The sequence below is a fragment of the Drosophila simulans genome, chromosome 3R (genome assembly GCF_016746395.2).
Source record: "Drosophila simulans strain w501 chromosome 3R, Prin_Dsim_3.1, whole genome shotgun sequence".
NCBI classification, from domain to species: domain Eukaryota; kingdom Metazoa; phylum Arthropoda; class Insecta; order Diptera; family Drosophilidae; genus Drosophila; species Drosophila simulans.
The window spans coordinates 16,815,576-16,838,029 of record NC_052523.2 but is presented as its reverse complement, the minus strand read 5'-3'; the positions used below and the strand labels follow the sequence as shown (position 1 = coordinate 16,838,029).

Here is a 22,454-nt window from a genome sequence, read left to right as displayed (position 1 = left end):
ATTCAAAATTGGAACCGTTTAATTTAAGTTTGCGTAAAAGAATTCACTTTCATTTTATTAACATAAAATGAAACTTAGATTTTGTGAAAAATTCTTTTTACTTTTGGAAATTGTAAGGTGTAAAAATTGTTTACTTACAGCTTATATTTTTAATGTTAGAACAGCAAAATCAAACGAAATAAGATTGTAAAAAAACTTGAACAAAAGCCAAAAACAAAAATTCTTTTTTGAACTTCCTTCTTGCGTGAACAACTCAGTTAAGCTATCGTATGTCCAAAAGCTAAACAAGTTTGAAGTGACTACATGAAACGCCTGGGCTACTATTTCAAAATATGGTATGTTGTGTTCATATTTTTTTGGTGCTTCAACAAGCCTTTAAAACAAGAGAGTACAGTTTAGAAGCAACCGTTTATTAAATAGTTACACATATTGCAGTTTATTAGGCTAATCACAGTTGAATAATTAAATACTATTTAGTGGGCGCTCACTTCCACAGCTTGATGACACCGTTTCGCGATGCAGAGGCTATGTAGATCTGGCCCTTGTCCTTGCACATCAGCAGATCCGTGATGGCATCGTGGTGACTGGCCGTTGGCATATCCGGCCCCGAGCGGGGATTCTCCTCCGTGGACGAGCGCAGCTGCTGCGAGTCGCCCGTACTGGCCATGGAAATGATTTGCTCCTCGATCACTTGGCTGCCATCGATTAAGCGGGCACTGAAGGGTAGGATGAATTATATTATTATTATCATTATAATAACAGATCAATAATTACCCATAGTTGAAAGCCACATCTGCCAGGTTGTCATTGGCAGCGGGTACCTTAAGCGATGAGTTCTTCGGGTTGGTGATGTCCCAGTACCGGATCCGCTGATCCGAGCTGCCGGTGAGAATGAAGGGTGAACCATCGACCACGCCACTGAGAATGCCGCACGTGGTGGCCGGATCGCTGGGACTAGCGCTCGATAAAGCCGCCACCGGACTTGCCCACAAAACCGTCTGGCGCTGTCCCGTCTCTATATTCCACACGGATACCTCATTGTTTGACTGCGATGCTGAGATCAGGTATGAAGGCTCAGTGGGATGGCAGGCCACCTTGCGTATCCACGAATCCGCCGGATGTTTTATTTCTGCAATGGGAAGCCGGAAGCGTAGATCCCAGCAGATGTGCTTACCGCCGCTGGTACCGGTGGCCAGCCAAGATCCAGTTGGATCCGCACAGATCGTTGTAATCACCCCATGACGGAGTTCATTCTGTAGCCTCCAGGCGCTGTGCTGCATCCTCGTGTCCCAGGCCACAATGCCGCCATATAGCGTGGCGTACACGATGACACTTTGCGTGGCCTGATCGTAGGCGTGCATGTCCACAACAGGACCGTCTTTATGATCACTACGAATGAAATGATTATGTTGTAAAAGTGTAAATATGTAAGTGAAGGGATCTTACTTTTGATTGAGTGCCTGTTGTAGCGTCATTTTGGCGGAATTACGATCGATTCGCATCATCAGCATGCTGCCATCCTTGCCGCCCACCGCCAGTGATTGTCCGCTATCACAGGCGGCCAGTGCGTAGATGGGTGTATTGGCTGAATAAACCTGCCTCGATTTGTTTACACCCTGATTGCCATTCAGTTTGCTGCAATCCCACAATCGCACTGTGCCGTCTATGCTGCCGCTGGCAAAGAGAGATCCGTGGGGCCGCAATGAAGCCAGCTTGATCACGGATTCCGAATGCTCGTGCAGGTGTGCCACCAAAGTGCCGTTCATCCGCCAGCCTGGTGGATAGGGTGTCACCAGCTTGTCGTAGCTGCAACGCTGCGAGATGGCCAACACATTGTAGCGACTCTTGATCTTGGCCGTCAGCGATTCGAGATCCTTGCGGCACTCGGAGGAACGTTCCAGCCAGCAGTTTCGCTCCGGCATCGTGTATTCACCCAGCGAAGTGGCCGCACTTACGGTGGCAGTAGGCACTCCAAGGACTACGGCTCCAGAGGCCGGACTTCCGGCCAGTCCGCCAGCTCCCAGCGGAGTGATTGCTGCATCCGAGGCGGGCGAAGCTAGAGTTGGACCCTCGCTGGAGCCTGTAAAGAAATTGGCATTATTTCAAGCAAGTATTAAATGGTTTCCTCATATTTAACATAAGACTTAACAAGATTAGAAAGTTTATAAAAGCATAATTTTATTTCAAACACGCAAGAAAAACAAATCGAATAACAAACAACGTGATTAAAAAGCAAATAAAACATTGGTTTAATATTATTTGGTTCATGCTCCCAACATTTTATCCTTTAGCGAATAAATTCCCATAATCCAGAACTAAAAATAACTAAAAAATTCAAACAAGCGATTATTTTCGAACTAAAAACCAGGTAAATTGAAATAAAGTAATTTAGTGGACTTGATAATACCCAATTAAGTTAAGTGAGATGAAATCAAGAATATAAATCATTTACTTACGGTTCTCGAGGGGCATTTTGCTGACTTTGTCCGCCAGCGGATATTCATGACAAGCGACTTGCTTGCGACTGACCACGATGCGTCCATTCCCCGAGGCGGTGTCGTCCAGATCTTGCAGGGCCTTGTGCTTCATGGAGATTAGGAATGGGTTCATGGCCAGCAGCTGCATCTCAATGAGATCCGTTAAACCCTCAGAGCTTAGGCGTCTAAAGAGCTGCAAGTTAAATTACCAACAATTTACCATTTATACAATTTTGATCTAATCCACTTACATTACGCAGAGTCTGTCCCATCTCCTCGTACTGCGGCAGAGCTCCCTGTCTCGTCTGACTACGAACACGTGATCGTGCCTCAAGCGCTCTGATAAAATGATGAATGTCCTGGAAGCGCAGCACGCTGTCGAAGATCTGCCGCGGCACAGGCGGATGCACACAGTCCAGCAGGATGTGCGGCTTCTCCACCTGGATGAGCGGTGCCTTTAGAAATGCCCCAATCGCCGGCATGATCTTACACTGCACATCGATGGCGCTCAGATTACGCGCCGTGGTGGCAATCATGCCGCAGATTTCGTGACGAACCCAAAGATTTGGATGGCACAGATAACAGGCTGTCTCTTGGACTATCTCCGTAACGGCTGGCTTCTTAATGTGACCCAGTTCGATAAGAATGGTCACAGCACGAATGGCTTTTGCAATGACGAACTCCTCGCGATCCGTGAAACCTTGCTGCAGAAGTGGCACGAGAATGTCCGACGCCTGCCAGCCCACATAGCCAGCAACTCCGGCGATGTTGTCATAGAATGCTCCCCTCAAATTCTTGTCCTCATCGTTAAGGAACGTCATGATGTGCGAAAGTATCACATCGTTGGCCTTTTCCTTGCCAAAGAAAGCACAGAGATCGCAGATGCCCGACTCCATCAGTGTTTGCTTGACTACCGGTTGGGAATCCGTTAACAGACTGAGCACTGCCTGTCTAACTATGTCATGGAGGGCGTTCAGTTCTGCCTCGTAACGTGGCGTGGGCATATCGTTAGGAGCATTTCGCTGCGTTTCCTCCAGAAAGTAGACAGCGCTCTTGGCCAGTGCAGCTATATTCCGGGCAAAGGCCACGCGAACAATCACTGCACTTGACTCGCTGGCCAAATCGGTGATGGAGGGCAGAATGTACTCGGGAAACACGTTGGCATCGCTGCGTGGAATGTCCTTTACCATGCCCAAACAGGCAGTCAGAGTTTCGATGGCCTGAACTTGCACCTTGGCTGGCGATTTCTGGGCCAAATGGAGCTAAAAAGATTTGTATGCATATAAGAATTAACAATTCCAATCAACGACAAAATAGAGTACATACAATGTAGGGCAGAATGCGATCCAGGATGGTCTCGGATGTTGTGTACTTTGACAGCTTTTGCAGAAGTTCCAAGGCTGCAATTTTTGTATTTGACTGCTTGAGTCCTCGGATGCAGGATGTGACCACCGTGATGATCAAAATGAGACCATCATGCTCCGGTGGCAGTCGGGCACACAACGTGGGATCCTTCTTTTCACCTTCATCATTCTTTTCCTCCTCTTCCGGTGTTAAATCCTGGGCCTGTGTCAGCACTTTTATACAGTGCCCAATGTCCTTATGCAGACACTGAATCTTGTCATCCGGCGACATGATCGGTGTTGAGCTGAACATTTGCAAGTACGACTGCAGGAAGGAGTAGAAGTATTCGGGAAACAGCTGACCGCGCTCCTGATCCAAATAATCCTCGGCGCTCTTTCGGTTCATCGAGTGTATGTCAATCATGGAGGCCAGCAGATTGCGCAACCTTTCGTTTTCGATGCCTGCCAGGTGTTTCTCCACCAGATCTCGCTCGCCACGCCTGTAAGCCAGCAGCTGGGAGAGTTCAAAGGGCGCAGTTCCCTCCGTCCAGAGTTCCAGCAAGGCACAGCCTGCCGAAAAGATGTCCATGGCTGGCAACAATGTGTTTCCCGCATAGCTGGGAGCAAGTCGAATTATGGAATCGGTGTGTATGACCGACATATTGCCATTGCCACCATCATCATCGGAGGCCAGTGTTTTAACGAATCGTTCGGGTGCAATATAGCAGGTTCGTCTTCTACTCGTATCAAAGAAGTACGTATAATCCGCGGGATTGTCCTCCGGCAAATATGTGGGCTTAAAGGAGGCAAAGTCGGAGAGCAGGATCCAGTTCCAGGACGTAATCAGGATGTTCTCCAGCTTGATGTCTCCGTGGCAGATCTTCTGTTTGTGGCACTGATTCAGGGCGCATAAAATCTGGAACGTAATCCACTTTTTCTCCAATACGGTGAGAAATGGGCGTGTGGATACGCGATCATAGAGACTGTGCTTCACATACTCCCGCATTATGTAGGCTGCCTTGTCGATAAGCTGAAAATTATGTTTAATTATTGTTGTGCACTTTTAATAGGATTATATGTTAGAAAGATTTAATGGAATACCCCAAATATTGAAATTTGATGACTCAATATAAATGAAGCTATGTGGTTTGTGCTCCATTACATTGTGCATACCCTTGCATAGTATAGTATTCATCTGATAAATCTATTTGTAGAATACCAACCTCGACCCGCTGAAAGGGTAAACAGTTGACGGCATTGGCCAGCGAGAGTGTCTTCTTGATGCCCTCCAGTCGCTCCTTGTGATCCTCCAGTGGCAAAGTGGGATCGTGCTTCACAAACACCTTAACCACTATCTGGCCCTCATCCGTTTTAGCCTTGGCCACCTTGAAGAATCTCGTGCTGCCCATACTGTGCAAAATTCGTGGGTGTCAACAATTTTCTTTGGCAAATCATCATATTTTCACTTACTTGGAACTAAACGTGATCTCCGATCCAAACTGGCCGGAAAAATAGTGTTCCACCGCATAAATCTGCGAAGGGGCAATGCCCACCAGTTGATTGCCCATCCTGAATGCTATAGCACTTTGTAGTGCCAGCAATTATAGTTAATTTTGTTAGTTTATTCAACAATAACAAGAAAACGAAGTCTTCGTCTTTTCTGCGCAGCCAAACAGCTGGTGGCGAAAACCAATCGGTGTTATCGATAAGTACACTGGCCAACATATTCACTTCTTTTTAAGGTTTACCAATCATTTTATCGACATTATTTTATCATAACCTTTTTTATAGTGACAATAATTTTTCAAACATCGCGGATTTAAATATTTCCTAATTGAAATTTTATTTTACACAGTTATTTCATTAAGAAATACCGATATACCTATGGACAATCGATAATGTTGTACGAGTTCACATAATTCAATTTGAAAAAGGCCGCGAATTTTGTATGTATAAAGTACTTTGAATTAAGTGGAGTTTATTCTAATGACTTTTAATTTACATACTTAAAAATGAAACTCTATCCGAATTATTTAATATGTTAATAGCTAATTTATGGGGAAAGGTCATCTTGCATTGGAGTGGGAAGAACGCGAACGTGAAGAAAGTATAGAAGAGAACAAGATCGATACAGATACACCTCTTTAGTTCGGCATGACGGACCCATTAAACCGATTATAAATTTATGTAACGGGCACACTGCAATCCATTTGTTGAATAAATTCGAAATGGGCCATGACGAGAGCCAAAATCAACCCACCAAGAGTCCAGGTGACAAATGTGCCGAGCATTTCATTGGGTTGCTTAAAGAACTTGAAATGAAAACTTAGATTTAAGGTGGAAACCAATATACCCTTGTATATAGCGGATATTCAATGTTATCAAATATTTTATATAACTTTTAGTTACATTGAAACTTGGAATAGTATGCACTGAAAAGTCAATCGAAAAGGTTTATAAACGATTTAACATTTCAACAAAATTAATATGTGAACAAATATGGTTTAAAATTTAGTTTTATTATAACTTAGAAATTAATCAATTTAAATTTTTTTTTTCAATTTTCCAAGACCAGTTCGTTTTCTTTTCGAATAATATTGGTAGTATACCCAAAGAAAGAGCCACAAAAGTTGTGTTGATACTCGTATTTACATAAAAAGCCCAAGCTGGCGGCTTTAACGAAAACGTTGCCACCAAATCTGACTGCCAATGTCCACCAACCACCATTCCGAGAAGAGAACTTTCAAAGCGGACGATCGTGTGTAAAAAGAAAGTAGGTGGGTAGGTAGGAAACATAAACAAAGTGTGAGCCATAGAACCAGGTACACGTCAAGAAAATAAAAGATTGCAATCTTTATAAAATGATACTACTTTTGATAATAGAGAACTTATTATGCTTATCTCAATAATTTGTTTTGAGCTTTCTATATAAACATTTAACCTAACCCTATCCCAACAAAATATGCCTTTCTGATCTTTGCATTACAATTTTCTTTTCGTGTAAAAAGCAAAGCTGTTCTGCTCTTTCTTCGCCCTCTCTTTTGTCTCGTTTATTTCTGAAGACGGCAAACCTGACGTGTTCAAAGCGCAGGCGTAAAGAATTCCATTCCGCGAGAGAGAGTCTTTGTGTTAACAGGTGAGAGCGGCGGAGAGAGTTGGAGATTTGGATCCGAAGAAAGGGGAGTCCAGAGAGCGCTCGCAACGAACATGTTCGATGGCCCCCAAAGAATCGTTGGCTTAAGAAGTGTTACAAACTGGCCCAGAGCCGCAGAAGAAAGAAAGTTTTCGGCTGTGCTGGCTGCTCTACGCTGCGATCTCCGTTCTCCGTTCTCCAATCTTTGTAATATCTGTTTAGATATACATAGTTATAGTATATACATATATTTCGTGTGCTCAGTGGAGCGTCTTCCGCGTTTTGTGGCTGCGTCGCTTAATTGGCCCAAAAGTATCTCAAGTGTGTGATTGTGAAAGTTCCTGAAGCATAATGTACGTGAGACGAGCTTTGCTCTTGGCCTGCCTGCTGTGCCTCCAGCCGCTGGGTCCTTCCATGGCCAGCGAGGATGAGTCCAATCCGCTGCTGGACATGGCCTCCATGTTCTTCCAGGAGGCGCTGTCCAACCAGAACGGTGGCAACAATGGAGGAGGCGGCGCTGGTTTGGCGGGTGTGGCCTCGCTAATTGGCACCTTCATGCAAGCGAGTGGCAAATCTGGAGGCGGCGGAGCAGGAGGCGGCAGTGCTGGTGGCGCCATGCAGATCCTCTCGGGCCTGGGCAGTCTTCTGTCCAAGAGTCAGGGCGGTCAGGGCGGTGGCTTCGATCCCTCCATCATTGGCAATGTCCTCGAGATGTTCACCCAGGGCGATGACGAGGAAGCCACTCCACAGCAAAAGCGCAGCAATAGCGGTGGCTCTGAATCTGGCATTGGTCTGGATACCATACTACAAGTGGCATCCGCCTTCATGAACACCCAGGGCAACGATAAGGCCACACATCATCACCAGCAGAAGCGATCCGCCGCCGCGGAACCGGAATCCGACAACGGACTGATGAACCTTCTGCCACTGGTCATGCAGGCGGTTAGCTCCTTCGCCGGTCCCGAGGGTCAGAGCACCCAGGAGAAGCACAAGAGCCACGCCTGGGTGCTGCCCCCATTCCTGGAGCACATTCACGTACTGTGGGATCACTTCTCCAACTCCGAGCTGGCTGATGCGTTGTACGAGAAGTCCGGAGTTAACAAAATCATGAAGGTGGATCCATAAATCAGATTAAACTAGATTTAGTTGACGTTTTGTTGTTAGAACTTTTTATTAGATTTTAGTGAGCTTTTTGCATAAAATATAGCACTTTTTAATATAATATTGGAAAATATACAACATATTAAATACCATAGGAACACGTAAACTATTAAGACTACATAAAATTTAGAGAAAACTTTAAAACATATAATCGAATTATGCAAACTCAAATTGATATAGAAACAATTAGCGCAAAAAAAAAAAACAACTTAAAATGTGTTCCTAGCTTAAATTTAGATACAAATTCTGAAATGCTACGGTACTAAAATAATATGTTAAATTCTAATTTGTAATACTAATTACTCTACTTTTCTCCACCTCCAGGGCTTCAAGGGTTCCGATGGCAAGCTGGACTATGATAAGCTCTTCGAGTCGCTGAACAACCAATCCTTCCGTCGCCGCTGGATCAAGTCGGCCACACTCTACCTGGCCGACTGGGCCAGCTACCTGGCCAATCCCGAGGTGTATCTCAGGTGAGTCTCGGCCGGCCAACGTGGCTTGGTCATAAATGCGTGTTAATTGTGGATCACGTTCTGCTCTGCAACGGTCCCAGTGCATTTAGCACCTGGCTGCCATTCTTGGTCGCAGTCCAAGACCACCTTCCAGTCCAAATCCGATGCCTATTCCGATTCCAATTCAGAATCAGATTCCGAACAGCTGCTCCCAAAGCCTGTGCTAACCATTTCCCGTTAGCGACAACCCGTTTGGCCATCGAGCATGTTCGATGCGGCTACCTTTTGACCCACTTTTTTCGGTGCTGGTGCTTTTAGAACGTGCCTGCTAATCCAACTGGTCAACAACAGTGGCAAGTACCAAGTCCAGGCTCTGATACAGTTACAGTTGATATGCAGAAGATACAGAAGTCAACGGCATCGTTAAAACAAACAAATAAATAAAGCGGGCCAAAACCGGTTGGCGGTTTTAGCCAGGGGAAATTGCCTCGGCAGACCGGGTACACATGTCTGAAAAATCAAGTAATTCTTAACTACAAATCTTCTCAATTCATAATGGCCGCCAATCAAAAGTGTTATTTAAAATACAATAGCATAAGTATTAATGACAAGTATTCCTTAAGCAAGCGTCCAAAACTATGAACACTTTTCACATAGGAAAAACGACTTGGGAATTATAAAAAAATCAGCATTTAAACAATTTTTCTTTGTGTAGACTTTGGATTCAGACATTTTTGCATGGTTCTTAAGTAGGTCAGGCCTCTCCGACTTCTTGGACTTCTAATTTTTTTCGCGTTGCCCCAACGTTAGACAGCAACAAAGGCGCACAACAACTTCCACTTTCTAGAGACCCTTTCACTCGGCGGTGCTGCGTCATTGGAACTCATCAATTTGCCCGCCTCTCGGCACTTTCTTATACAGGTACTTCCAGACGGCACAGATCATGTTTAACGGCCTGCTGAAGTCTCAAGGTTACCCCAAGCAGACCCACTTCGATCCCTCGCGTCCGGGCGAGACCATCTCGAATCTCTTGGACCATGTGGCCAAGCATCATCTGAACGTTAAGATCGATTCGAGGCAGTACGTCAAGCCGGCCGTGGGCTATGCCAAGGAACTGCTGAAACTCGGCCAGGCACGCGGATTACTCCAGTTCAATGCCACCGAGATCAGCGACAAGCTAACGGATACGCTCAACCTGGAGGTAAGCAGATTTTCTGAACTGAACTGATCTGATATGGGAACTGGGCAACGCAGTTGGTAATTAAAGATATTTATCTGAGAATAGGAAATAGCTGAGGTGAAAAGAATAGCACTAATTAAATAGTAGTTCTGTTTAAAATTATGTTTAAAGTTTTGTACTATATGATCCCTATATGATTACTCTACTGAAGTTGCTGATAGTAGCTGATCGCATTACAAAAGATACTTTTTCGAATCTAACATTTAGCTGATAGGAACTGATTAATTGACTGATTGATGACTAAACTAAATCTATGAAAACAATGCTCCTTGCAAATGCTTTGACCCATTTCAACTTGAAATGAATTGGATATAATTGAATAACTTGGCCCAGTTAGATGTACTAAACACTTGGCTTGAAGCGAATTAAATTAATTACGACACTATTTTCTCCTCCACGCCATGGCTCACGCACTCGATCGCATCCGACAATGGACCAAATGGCAAACAGGTTATTGAACCGGTGCTGAAAGTCCACCGCGCCTACAGATACATCTCCAAGTCGCCGCAATGCGATCGCTACGTGCTCTGCCAGCTGAATGCAGCGGCGCTCGATCAGCAGGAGAAGCAGAGGCAGCACGACCAATACCAGCAGCACCACCAGCCCAAGCAGACCCAGCAGAGCCAACTGAATCGCCCGACATCGGCGTCCAGTCTAATTGCCGGAGTCAGTCCGAAAATCGTCAAGATCGGGAGCATGGGTGCGGCAATCTTCATTAGCACGGAAACCGGTACGCCGTTTTGGACACTCTTCGGTGTGATCAATGCGCCATACAATTGCGAGGTGAGTAACGGCCACAGTGGTGCACTGAAAAAAAATTGGATACATCTAGCAAGAAGATGAACGTAGGCGTTTAGTACTCTTTGTGTACGATTAAATATTGAAGCAAACTTTTTGACACCTATCTTATCTACCTCTTCAGTATTAATATTATTTTTGTTCTAAGTAATACGAAGCTTTAGAAGAGTATTAAAGTATTATAACATACATATATTATTTTTATTGCTTAACATTCTAATCATATATATTTTTCTCTCTCTGTACTTCCATTTGTCGCCGCTTTCTAACCGCTATTTCTGCGATTGCCCGCCAACAGGCCAAATACCCAGTCGACTGCAATGGTTTCCACGAGGGCGAGGCCAAGGTGACCACGGAATATATCCACAACGAGTTGTAGTATTCCAGTTGCACATGGACAACAAGATCCGGATGAAAAGTAGGAGACGAAGGCTCATTAAGACGATTTAGCTGTAATTGAGATAAAGATTTCGTGTGTATATAGTATTACGGATTGAAATATATTTAAATTTAAACAGAACCATTTCTTATAAACTGTGTCATAAGGGTCATGAGATGATTATCTAACTACAATAGTTGTTTATCTACCGATTTCACGATCTCTTTGAAGTCAACGAACCGCAAACGAAAAGCCATCCAACTACAGTCGAACTTAGCTAAGTGAGATCACTTCAAATAATCAGACCAAGTAATGCACTTGAGACAATTTCAAGATTTTCAGGATTTTCACTTTAATGATTTTCAATTTTAGTTATTCAGGCAGTTATTGAAGCCTGAATTCACCTTACAAGAGCTTTTTTGCTGCACAAACCAGTTCGTGTTGGTGGAAACTCCCAAAGGCAATTTTCACTTCACTGCCTCGTTTCAACTTGCACTTGCCACTCGACTTGACTTTGGCTTCATTGTGCTTTGGTTTTTTGGCCAAAACAGTTGGAAGATTTGGGAGCCATGCAGCTGATCTATCGTGAACTTGAGGCGGACATACTCCGACGCACTAATGCCGTCTTTCCGGCCCAAAATTGCTTTGTTGAGGTGCTACCCGATCAGTTGATCATTCCCAGGAAGTACGTGGAGCTGGGCGAATCGATTCGATCGCTTCCCGTTTACCAGGACGACGTGTGGATGGTGTCCTATCCACGAACCGGATCGACGTGGGCCCAGGAGATGGTCTGGCTGCTGGGTCACCAGTTGGATTACGTGGCCGCTGAGCAGGATTTGAGATTGCGTTCTCCGCTCATTGAACTGTCTGCTTTATTTAGCACCGATCATCACGAGGCGGTGGCGTAAGTATGAAGAAACTACATATGTATATCATTCTGAACTCATACATTACTCATACTTGTACACTAGTGTATATAAGTGAGTGAAGCGGGAAAATCCATATTCAAAAAGCTTTTTCGTCTCTTTGCACTTTCTCCTCGCCTGACAGCCAAAAGTTTGGCAATACCGTGGATCTGGTTCGCAATCTGCCACGCCCACGTTTTGCACGCTCCCACTTGTCCTGGCATTTGCTACCCGAGCAATTTGAGACGGTGAAGCCGAGGATCGTGTACACTGCTCGAAATCCCAAGGATCTTTGCGTCTCCTACTATCACTACTGCAAGTTGCTGCACGGCATCAATGGGAACTTTGAGCAATTCGTGGATCTTTTTCTGGATGGGCACACACCGATGGGATCCTATTGGAGGCACGTGCTGCCCTTTTGGAAACGTAGCCAGGACGATAATGTGTTGTTCATCAAGTACGAGGACATGGTCAAGGATCTGCCCAGTGTGGTTCGCCGCTGTGCCAGATTCCTGGGCGTACACAGTCTCCTCGATGTGAGCACTTTGCAGAGATTGTGCGATCACCTCACATTCGACAAGATGCGGGCGAACAAGGCGGTGAATCTGGAGAAGGTGCTTCCGGAATCCTCTTCCAAGTTCATACGGAACGGCAAGATCGGGGATTGGCGCAATCACATGGGCAATGAGATGTCGGAGCGCTTTGATGAATGGAGCGAGAAACATATGCGTGGTGCCGGATTAAAATTTGACTACGAGTGAAAAAGATTTGAATAAACTAAATTGGATTGTTATTGGAGAAACAGATAAAATACGTTTATGGAGACGATGAATAGCTATAACCAGACTTATTGGTTACTTACCCGCACATTAAATTAAATTAACATTTTTTTTTTTTTAAATTTCGTTCCTTTAAAAACTTTTTCCAGTGTCTAGTTCTTATCAACATCTAAAGCTCTTAAAAACATAAGCTTTAAAATTAAGAAGGCTTGTGTTTAAATCTGAGACCACCAGTCTTTTCTATACTGCGCTTGCGAGCACTACAAGATTCAGTTCTCTACAACTCAAAGTGAATCAAAATTCCTTAAAATTAAAGTTGGAAACGAGGTATTTATGAACAAGGACACGATCTAAGAGCCCAAAATCGTATAAACCTATTATAATTATAAAGTTAGATAAAGGCAATTTTATTATTGAACAAAATAAATAGGTATTCTTTCTTGGAATATATGCAACTAATTGAACAACGTCACTAATTTCGGAAAAAATGATTCATTTCCATTTTAGTGATAAGACTTCAGGCAAATTATTGTCACACGAAATTCTATTATTGAACAAAATAAAAAGGTATTTTTTCTTGGAATATATGCAAGTCATTGTATACGTCACTAATTTCGGAAAAAATTATTCATCTCTATTTTAGTGATAAGACTTCACGCAAATTATTTTCACACGAAATTAAAAGAAGCATCGATGAAATTTTTACATTAAGACAATTATCTTGTTTAATTCCAATAAAAATTTCTGACTCATATTCCAGATAAAAATGAACGGATTCTTAAGACTTTTGGTCTTAATTTGTGCTGTTTCAAAACTGAGCGCCCAAATATTAAATGATTCTGAAGAAGAGGAAAATGTGAGAAGGAACCTTTTAAAAGTTTTTGGTGAAAGTCCAAAAAGTGTGCACGATTCTACAAATTGCCAGTGTGTGCCTTATAACCAATGTGATCCAGCATTGTATCGTATTTTGGATATTCAAGAGATCCACTGTCCATATATGAGGATACTATGTTGTCCCTTCAATAAATCCCGTTCAATCTCGAGCACAAAGCCAAGACGAGGCTGTGGAATTCGCAATGTCGGTGGTTTAAACAATATCCAATATGGCATTGAGTATAAATCCGAATTTGGCGAATTTCCCTGGACAGTGGCTGTCCTGAATTCCGGTAACTATTCCTTTGCAGGCACACTTATTCATCCGCGGGTGGTTTTGACCGCCGCCCACAGAGTTCAAAATTGGGGAATCTATACGGTTCGTGCTGGGATATTGGACTTAAAATCCAATTTTAAGTTTCTACATGCTCAAGAGATAAGGGTGCTAAAAATTATAGAGCATCCCACATTCAGTCCAGTCAGCTTTCAGAATGATGCGGCACTTCTAATCCTCGAGCAATCGTTCGAACTGAACGATCATATCAATGTGATATGTCTACCTGACCAAGGAGCTGCTCCAGCACCCACCTCAGTGTGCTATGCCAATGGATGGGGCAAGAATGAATACGATGACTCGGTCGGATACTCAACCAGGATGAAACGGATTCCACTGAACATTTGTATCGATCGATTTGGACAGCCGATTTACCTGCACACATCCTTCCTATGCGCTGCAGGCCTGCGAAGCCAGTATTTAGGCGATGGCGATGGTGGTGGACCGCTGGCCTGTCCCCTTGAAAATCCCCGGGAAAATCGCTACCAGCTTAGTGGCATTTTGTCGTCAAAATTCGTCAACTTGGTAGGGCTCGTGTCCGACGTATCCTCGATGCGAAATTGGATTGACCAGGAAATGACTGCCAATAATTTTGATATATCTTACTATACCGCCTGATTAAGCCAATTACAAAAATATTTAACTGTTTAAATAAATATATAAGCAAAACATAGATGTTCTTTTTGTAGTAAAAATAATAAATTAAAATAATAATATAATAAATCAATACAAATGCTATATTTGACTTGAATTATTAAAGATGGTGCCATTGCCATCTGTATTTCCTGTTCTTTTAATACTTGTGAAAATAAATTGTATTTTTTTTATGTTCGTCACTAACATACAACTAAATTTTTTTCTTATTAAAAATAAGTATTGTGACGAACGCATTTCTACTAACATTTTCACATCTGCTAAAAGTTATCTTAACACTTCTGTTAAATCGATAGTTTTTGAGTGTTATCGGATTTGGCCGGCTTTTCTGTTTACGTTTTGGATGCTATATAATTTTAAAGAATTTCGGAAAACAATATGACATGCGATGATACCACCGAAGCGCTCGCCACTCACATGTGTGAGCTGTTGGAGTTCTATATGCTGCCGGAGCTGAAGGAGGACCTGGACAACATTCAGCTGGAGGCGTCGCAATTCAACAGCTACCATTATCTACTTATTCAGGATCTGCCAAAGCTCTACGATTTGGTGCAGGAATTCCTCCAGAAGAGTGGCGATGCAGGACACGAAAAGGTTGTGCTTTGCAAACATTCAATTCTACGACTACAATCTAGTTTACTTTCAGCTGAGATTCAAGCTCCTCCTGCTGATTTGCGAATTGACAGCTTCGCCTACAATTTACCAACTAAATGACGATTCTGGTAATCTCCTGAGGAATGCCAATGAGTTGGCTAGTAAGCTGTCTTCCAATTGGTGGAAGTCGACGGATGTTCAAATCCTGAAATACTACGAGAAGAAACTGCACAGGGATTGCTGGAAAAGACAACTAGGAGCTGTACATGGTTTCGGCAGATATCTAGAGGTATACACTAACAGACATATATCTATCCAGATAGTCCAGTTTGTTCACTTACCTTAACCCGCAGCTTCGTTACGGAAAGAAATCCACAATGCCCACCCAAATGTTGGCTTTCGCACTATCCGTGGGTCTTAATGTGCGGGAATGCTATGATACCATCTACAAGCAACTCGGGGTTAAGATCTTCTCAGTGATGTTGAAATTCAGCGTAGGTGTTAGACCACTTTAACGCCAAGACCATCAATAAAACACTCCATCCTCCAGGATTCCAAGGACATTCAGGCACTAAACGTGCACAGTGTGATCTATGACCATGCCCTCAAGGATGTGTACAACATGGACTCCATTGAAGCCATCGACTCTGTTTGGAACTGCCTGTATTTATGTCTGGATCACTTTGTAGATCTAGATGCTTTCACGGTGCGTACCTTAAAACTTACCCTAGTTACTGTACCTAAATATGATTGCAACTTTAGTGGAACCAATGCGACGACATGCTGGAGCGCCTCATTCAGAACGTGACAATGGCCTCTAGCCCTAAAGTTATAATCTGCCTGCTGCAGTATATCATCCGACTGGGATACTACTTCACCATCAATCGCAGCGATGTGGAAACTGCTTTGGCCATGGATATATGCGAACCAGATAAATTGGTAGCGTGTCGGGACAAATGCCTTGCTCTAAATGTTAGCACCAGCTATCGTTGGGCCAAGGCCATCCTACAAATGCTTGTCCTGGAGTCGAGCAAGCTGCTCCAAGGTGTCGAGGTATGCACTGCGCTGTTGGAGCAACTGCTAAGATGCTATCTGGTTTGCATCATGCCAATACCTCTGCAAGCTTTGCATCCGCACCTGCCGGAGTTTTACGGGAAGTTTGTGGCTGTACTAATGGAATGTTTGGTGGCCCACGAGAAGGCACCTCCAGTTCTAAAAGTATGTTTTCATGTCTATATATATATTTTCGGTTACTTCTAACAGTCTCTATTTTTAACCAGCTCGTTTCCCGGTTCACCGAAGTCTTTAGGTTCCAACTGCAAATCGGGATAACCGAAACAATGCCCGCACAACTATCAGAATTTAAGGAGGCTCTGTCAATTGTACACCTCAAGATTTGTGAATAAATATGGGGGTCTTTATGTTATATAGCGATCTAGTAAGAAGCGATATACAAATGTTGCCAAAACTGTATGTGGGATAAGGGCCATTAGTGCCGGTTTCCATCCAAAAAAGAAGCCCTTGTAGCCATGTTTTCGGATAATTTTCTGATACAGATATGGATAGGAAGTGCGGCCATAGTGTGAGGATTCGTTTAAAGTTAGCGTAGCTAACGCATCCACTGGTGTCATAATGACTGTGATAATACTGCCTGTTAGCGCCATAGTTATGAGATCGCTAAGCCACGGCTCGTCGAGTCTGTTGAACGATGATATCATTGTATGGATCTGATCACTAATAGGAGTATACAGCACGGCCACGGCTGTGCTACTAAGCGAGTTTATCTTCCAACCGGTAAATAGGTAAGTAAATCCTCCCTTTGCGTACATACATTTGAGTCCTCTCCAAAAATTTCGATAGCTACAAAAAAGGGTTAACTTTCATAGCTTTGGAAGATTAAAAGATACATATATAGGTATTTACTGGTTTTAAAATTAAACCGGAAAATGCCTATTTATGTTTATTCGGCCATATTCTTACTTGCGCCTCTCGTAGGATCCGCGCGTAAGATCAGCCTGCCGAATGACCGCCAGCTTGGCGAACGGTGTTGCCAATACGCCGCCCCAAAATCCGGTTAAACCCAGGACCATGCTAGTGTTATACGGCTGCACCATTAGGACGTACTTGTTATCCCGTAAGTTGTAGAACAACGTGTACGTTGACATCGTGTGAACAGTACAGCGTAGACAAGCAGCCACAATGCCGTAATAAAATCCGGGTAATCCATGACGGGCCATTAGCCGGAACATATGGTTTATGGTTAAACGGCTATGGTGGATTACGTTCGCCTGCATATTCACACGAACTAGCTCCATGGGATGCGACAACAGTTGGGCCGTAGTCTTAATCAGCAAGCCGACATAGACGGGCATCTTTATGAATTGTTCAATCGAACTCCCCGCATCACTATTATTCATTATCTAAATAAATTTGTATATTCTCAAGAAATTTAAAATGTAGTGTACTTAAAAAGCTTAGGCTACTCGCATTCAGCACGCAGTTTGGCGATCTCCAGCTGTGTCTTTTTCGCCTCCAACAAGGTAACGGTGCGTTTCAGTTCGGATATCTCATTCATCTTGGTAAAGTACTCGGATTTGACCACCAGGTACTCCGTTTCCGCCTTGATCAGATCCTTCTGCAGTCGATTGGCGTCGGATGACGGGATCACCAGTTGATCCAGATCGGTCAAGTAGCTCACCAAGTTGGATTCCTGATTGCGTGCACTGCTATCATCCTCGTCGATCAGTTTGTCCAGTAGAATATTCGAAGTGAAGTCAATTGTGGAGCCGGAAGAGCTCTGTTCTGCCGGAGCGGCTTCCGTAGCCTCCAACTTAATACCGAACTCTGCGGTGAGATCCTCCCGGAACTTGAGACATGACTTCCTGTAGCCACATACATACATTTTACGGACTGTACTTGCAAATGAGCGGGAAAAATTATGATACATACCTATGGATAATCAGCCGGTCTATGCTGGTGTTCGACTGGCATTTCCGACAGTGGGTGCACAGCGCCCGGTACTTCTTTGGCTCCCCATCCTTGCCACCCTTGAACGCGGGTAGAAAGCCAAGTTTCTTCCAAGTTTCATCCTTCGAAAGGCCCGAGGGTCGCTTGGCCTTTTTTGCTTGCGACATTTTTACATACGGCTTGTGTTAAATTACGTGACAGTGTTGCTGCTGTAAAGTCAACCGATGTATCGATGACATGCCATCGACTTCTATCGATGGTCGCTGGTATTTGAATATTAATTATATGTTTACTTTCGAATCATCTGTGAAATGACTGAATTGTAAAAAATGACTTTGTCTGGCTAAAAATTCGTTATTCATTAAAAACAAATTTTTGAAAAGAATAAGTTTATGGTGTTTCGCTTAGAAATATAAGATTTAAGTGCTTTCATTTTGCTTAATATTTAACTTCGAATATTTAACGATTAATTTATCGGGCAGCTAATAGTACAATGAATATAACTAAAAATGTATGTGTCGACCTTTAAAAAATAGACTATATTGAAGAGCGTTCATATATAGAAATGCATATAAGTAAAATTAAGAAGCAAAACCTTTAAAAGCTTACTACTTCACCCGTATATGCATAGATATACATTAATATATATAATCAAATTAATTCTGATCTCTATTAAATATCGTTTTGACAAAAAGAACCGCATCGAACTGATCAATCCCAAAATTGTTCTATCGATATGTCGATATATGTCTATCGTATGCAAGCGTGGATTTTACATGCATCTGTAGTGAAGCCATTTTTATTTGCATCGTGTATAGTACATTGGAACTTACTGCGATTGTTGCATTTTAAAATGCCCAGAAAGAAGTCAGAGGATTTTTACAGAACCCACGGATTTACCGCCAATTTGGAGAATGGCAAATACTCGGCCACCTGTCATTTCTGCGAAAAAGTACTCCAAAATACGGCGCTATCCCGGCTATCGTTACACAGGTAACCATACAAGCATACACCAAACATTGTGTTTACATGCGTCAAGTAATTCTTATTAAATTGTAGGCAAACCTGCGATGCCCGGCGAAGTAGAAGCGCTGTAATGTACACTTCTGCCGACGAGAAGGATCATGACGAGGCTCCCAGGATTAAGGTAACTCAATGCTTCCAATGTGGATACATTGGATGTATGTATATGTCTGGTCCAGTGGACAAATGCACTTCAAAATAAATCCCAAAGATACTTTGCACACTATAATGTCAACCCCAAGTAATTTGACAAATATTCGGTTCGAACTTTTTCCGAATACACTCCAGTGCTTAATGATTTGACTTTTGAAATTACTACCCCATTCTTCTACATTCATATGTAAATCAAATGTTACTTATTATAGAACACTAATGCTTACACTCAAAAATATATTTTTTATGCAGATCCAGAAGATTTCTGGCGATGATGATGGCGTCTTGGATAATGCCAACGAAGGAAAGGAGATCATTGTTAAGGTACGCAGTTGGAAAATGCGTTAATTAAATCAAATACTTACATTATGGTTATTATTTATTCCAGATACAACAAATTCTGGACGATGCTGACGAGGCTGAGGCGCCCAAAGAGCAACCCAGAGTGAAACGGGAAATTCGCAAAAGGAAGCTGACCAAAACGGAAGAGTCTGGCGAGCAAAATTTGGAATTTGAAATTTCCAATGTTGAGATAAAAAATCCCGAATTTTCTGAGTACCTGGACGAAAGCAAAGAAGTAAATATTCACAATTTGCCAACTATCTAAGACATTTTAACGCTTATCGAGCAGCATTACATATTGCAGCAAAACCCGGATGACTTGGCCAATGGATCGGCGACGATCATCGAGGCCAGGCCAAGAAATGGCTTAGCTGCATTGCGAGCAGAAAAGGTGCGAGCCGAGATCAGTCAGTTCCAGAGTAAGACCAAGTTTCTCAAAACGGAAACAGACAATCTGAAAGTAGAGCGCACACTGACTTTGCTTAAGATTCAGAAGCTTCGACTGGAAATCGACGCCCTACGCGATTAAAATGTATTTTAACTATAGATAACTTTGAAATGTTAAAATGTGGAAAATGTTCGAAAACGTCTGTCTTAAATTCAACATAGATTTATTACATTTAACTTTGTAAAGGTGATTACAAAATAAATTATTTTAAGCCTGATTACTGAAATCTTTTTATTAAATAATCGTTAATTCAATGCTTAGAAGTGTTATTTAAAATCGATGTAGGCACACATAAATATTACTTACATAAAAATTAATGAATAAATAAAAATACATAATAAATTTCACAACTATAAATACCAATACAATCGATAGTTCGCACTCCTCGACAACCCTACTGATACCCATTCGATAACTGCCCCCAACAACCCTGTTCATCACATGATAGTCAGGGAGATATCGGGGAAGAGAAAAGGTTTTCTTTGCAGTCGTTCGTCATATGATTAAAAGTCCAGCGGAAAACTGAAAATGTTGAGAGTTTTCGTGATTTTCTCGCTGTTTATAGCGGCCAGTAAGTAGATCTGCCATCAATAATCAAGCGAAATGCATGCGCAGCAAGTGGAAAGCAGCCAAAAAGTGGATATTCTGTACTCATCGATTCCCGTTTGGGGGTGGTGACACCCAGAACTCGGGACTCCAAAGAGCTCCCCACATGCATGCGCAGAATCTTGGACAAAGGAGACGAATATGTTAGATTCTACAGAACTTATGAGCAAATTCTTCCTATTTTGCAGTCAATGCCTCTGGCGAATTCACCGTGCTGAACCGTCCCAAGGCAATCAGTTTCAAGGGCAACGATGCACTGGAAAGCCACTACGTTGGTGATGTGCTCTACGCTTCCATGGGCAACGCCGTCAGCGGCGACACCAACTGGAACGGCCTGACCATCAACGATCCCTTCAACCTGGCCAAGGGCGTCATTCTGGTGCATGTCCAGGGCATTGGTCACGTGACCACCGCCGGCAACGTCAAGACCTACGAGCTGACAGGCTCCGGAACGGACGCCTCTCTGAACGCCCTGGCCGCCGAACTGGAGGCAGCCAACGAGCCCGTCTGCGATATTAACTTTGAGCAGTTCAACGATGGCGTAAGTGGTGTCTTAAAGGGGAAAAGCACATTTCAGTTAACTAATTAGCCAAACCGCTTTAGGTGGCTGAAAACATGATCTTAATCTTAGAGTTTGTTTAAAGGCGCTTCTCTACTATAACTTTCCAAACGTAAATCGTCAACATGATGGATAGTTATACAATCACATGATTTATAGAGTGATTCATAGTGCCTTCCCCCTACGCATCTAAAGTAGAGACCTATGTATAATTAAACGCATATTTTTTATAGGTTCAAGCCTGGAAGTCCTGCTTCGGTGATTTCGAAGCCCCAGCCGCCAAGCCCACCAAGCACCTGAACCCCTCTCTGCACACCGCTGACAAGCAGTTCCTGCAGGAGGTTGGATTCATCAACAGTGCCGCCGATCATCTGGCTGAGATGGCCAAGCCCTCGAATGTCCTGATGCTGCGCGTTTCCGTCGATGGAGTGGCCAAGGCTCATGGCGAGAAGTCCGTGGCCGTGGATGAGGCCAACAAATTGCTGTCGGCCGCTATCAGCCGCCTGCTTGCTGCCTCCCAGAAGTCCAGCGACTCGGTTCTGTTTGTCCAGACCACGGAGAAGGACGTGGCAGCATCGCGTGCCAAGCGTGACACCATTGCCGCTTCCACCACCAATCCCTACAACTTAGCCGTCTACTACGGCAGCGACTACCCGGTGATCTTCAACATCATCCTGTGGTTCATGGTCGTCTTCGGACTGTCGCTGCTGGCCATCTGCTATGCCATCGCTGCCATGGATCCCGGCAGGGACTCCATCATCTACCGCATGACCTCCACACGCATCAAGAAGGACAACTAAGGAGGAGCAGAAGGAGTTGAGAAGCGAGAGGAGCAGGAGGAGCGAGAGGAGCTTGCGTTACGCTTTGTTATTTCGTCCCCCTTTTAAGTTGAAATTGGCCAACTTCTACTTCAATCCAACAGCGGATAAATTGTGTGTTTGTGTGTGTGCGGACAGCTGTCGCAGTAGTTGGTTTTATTATCTATAAATAAGTATTAACAAAATTATCAGTTTTCGATGCAGTTGCGGGCGTCGCAACAATTCCATAGCAATTTGTTACATTTTCCTGTTTTGTTGTACTTTTTAGGTTTATATATATACGAATATGCACAACATACTCGCCAAGTCAGTCAGTTCTTCAAACGATTCATCATATGTAAATTATCAAAATGTGAAGTGTTGAAAAGTAAAGTTAAATATATATAGCCTAAAAAGACAAAGTTGCGTCTGGTTTC

General features: G+C 43.3%; 9 protein-coding genes across 13 annotated transcripts; 6 read left to right on the top strand and 3 right to left on the bottom strand.

The window, feature by feature from the left end:
- Positions 1 to 389: 389 nt before the first annotated feature.
- On the bottom strand, positions 390 to 5,535 carry LOC6728826 (phosphoinositide 3-kinase regulatory subunit 4). 2 transcript variants are annotated; one of them, XM_002104124.3, is made up of 8 exons: positions 5,291 to 5,534; positions 5,044 to 5,230; positions 3,804 to 4,850; positions 2,729 to 3,739; positions 2,457 to 2,670; positions 1,447 to 2,080; positions 775 to 1,389; positions 390 to 716 (listed from the first exon to the last, which is right to left on the bottom strand). In XM_002104124.3, the coding sequence occupies exons 1-8, from the start codon at positions 5,386 to 5,388 to the stop codon at positions 485 to 487; spliced, it is 4,038 nt and encodes a 1,345-aa protein (XP_002104160.1). In that variant the 5' UTR covers positions 5,389 to 5,534; the 3' UTR covers positions 390 to 484. The 2 variants fall into 2 exon arrangements, with proteins under 2 accessions (XP_002104160.1, XP_016035508.1); XM_016177144.3 differs by lacking the exons at positions 390 to 716; positions 775 to 1,389; positions 1,447 to 2,080 and adding an exon at positions 2,213 to 2,325 and having other exon boundaries at positions 5,291 to 5,535.
- Positions 5,536 to 6,297: 762 nt separating this feature from the next.
- On the top strand, positions 6,298 to 11,124 carry LOC6728825. 3 transcript variants are annotated; one of them, XM_002104123.4, is made up of 7 exons: positions 6,298 to 6,597; positions 6,829 to 6,956; positions 7,218 to 8,066; positions 8,439 to 8,587; positions 9,488 to 9,767; positions 10,257 to 10,589; positions 10,903 to 11,124. In XM_002104123.4, exons 3-7 carry the CDS (start codon positions 7,305 to 7,307, stop codon positions 10,981 to 10,983), a joined length of 1,605 nt encoding a protein of 534 aa, XP_002104159.1. In that variant the 5' UTR covers positions 6,298 to 6,597; positions 6,829 to 6,956; positions 7,218 to 7,304; the 3' UTR covers positions 10,984 to 11,124. The 3 variants fall into 3 exon arrangements, with proteins under 3 accessions (XP_002104159.1, XP_044779153.1, XP_044779154.1); XM_044923218.1 differs by lacking the exon at positions 6,829 to 6,956; XM_044923219.1 differs by lacking the exons at positions 6,829 to 6,956; positions 7,218 to 8,066 and having other exon boundaries at positions 6,306 to 6,597.
- A 369-nt stretch (positions 11,125 to 11,493) lies between these two features.
- Positions 11,494 to 12,686, top strand: LOC6728824 (luciferin sulfotransferase). The gene is made up of 2 exons (XM_002104122.4): positions 11,494 to 11,887; positions 12,034 to 12,686. The coding sequence occupies exons 1-2, from the start codon at positions 11,553 to 11,555 to the stop codon at positions 12,647 to 12,649; spliced, it is 951 nt and encodes a 316-aa protein (XP_002104158.1). The 5' UTR covers positions 11,494 to 11,552; the 3' UTR covers positions 12,650 to 12,686.
- A 103-nt stretch (positions 12,687 to 12,789) lies between these two features.
- On the top strand, positions 12,790 to 14,564 carry LOC27206437 (phenoloxidase-activating factor 2). Its single transcript, XM_044923221.1, has 2 exons — positions 12,790 to 13,234; positions 13,428 to 14,564. Exon 2 carries the CDS (start codon positions 13,434 to 13,436, stop codon positions 14,490 to 14,492), a length of 1,059 nt encoding a protein of 352 aa, XP_044779156.1. The 5' UTR covers positions 12,790 to 13,234; positions 13,428 to 13,433; the 3' UTR covers positions 14,493 to 14,564.
- A 241-nt stretch (positions 14,565 to 14,805) lies between these two features.
- Positions 14,806 to 16,548, top strand: LOC6728822. Its single transcript, XM_002104120.4, has 6 exons — positions 14,806 to 15,122; positions 15,175 to 15,411; positions 15,476 to 15,616; positions 15,673 to 15,828; positions 15,885 to 16,340; positions 16,403 to 16,548. The coding sequence occupies exons 1-6, from the start codon at positions 14,907 to 14,909 to the stop codon at positions 16,526 to 16,528; spliced, it is 1,332 nt and encodes a 443-aa protein (XP_002104156.1). The 5' UTR covers positions 14,806 to 14,906; the 3' UTR covers positions 16,529 to 16,548.
- Positions 16,541 to 17,539, bottom strand: LOC6728821. The gene is made up of 2 exons (XM_002104119.4): positions 17,103 to 17,539; positions 16,541 to 16,982 (listed from the first exon to the last, which is right to left on the bottom strand). Exons 1-2 carry the CDS (start codon positions 17,537 to 17,539, stop codon positions 16,541 to 16,543), a joined length of 879 nt encoding a protein of 292 aa, XP_002104155.2.
- Positions 17,539 to 18,377, bottom strand: LOC6728820. Its single transcript, XM_002104118.4, has 2 exons — positions 18,072 to 18,377; positions 17,539 to 18,004 (listed from the first exon to the last, which is right to left on the bottom strand). Exons 1-2 carry the CDS (start codon positions 18,254 to 18,256, stop codon positions 17,602 to 17,604), a joined length of 588 nt encoding a protein of 195 aa, XP_002104154.1. The 5' UTR covers positions 18,257 to 18,377; the 3' UTR covers positions 17,539 to 17,601.
- Positions 18,378 to 18,813: 436 nt separating this feature from the next.
- Positions 18,814 to 20,272, top strand: LOC6728819. Of its 2 annotated transcripts, none has more exons than XM_016175013.3 (5): positions 18,814 to 19,082; positions 19,149 to 19,236; positions 19,518 to 19,589; positions 19,654 to 19,842; positions 19,912 to 20,272. In XM_016175013.3, the coding sequence occupies exons 1-5, from the start codon at positions 18,826 to 18,828 to the stop codon at positions 20,134 to 20,136; spliced, it is 831 nt and encodes a 276-aa protein (XP_016035504.2). In that variant the 5' UTR covers positions 18,814 to 18,825; the 3' UTR covers positions 20,137 to 20,272. The 2 variants fall into 2 exon arrangements, with proteins under 2 accessions (XP_016035504.2, XP_002104153.2); XM_002104117.4 differs by having other exon boundaries at positions 18,815 to 19,082; positions 19,897 to 20,272.
- Positions 20,273 to 20,466: 194 nt separating this feature from the next.
- Positions 20,467 to 22,439, top strand: LOC6728818 (ATPase H(+)-transporting accessory protein 2). The gene is made up of 3 exons (XM_002104116.4): positions 20,467 to 20,626; positions 20,850 to 21,202; positions 21,454 to 22,439. Exons 1-3 carry the CDS (start codon positions 20,584 to 20,586, stop codon positions 22,018 to 22,020), a joined length of 963 nt encoding a protein of 320 aa, XP_002104152.1. The 5' UTR covers positions 20,467 to 20,583; the 3' UTR covers positions 22,021 to 22,439.
- Positions 22,440 to 22,454: the final 15 nt, after the last annotated feature.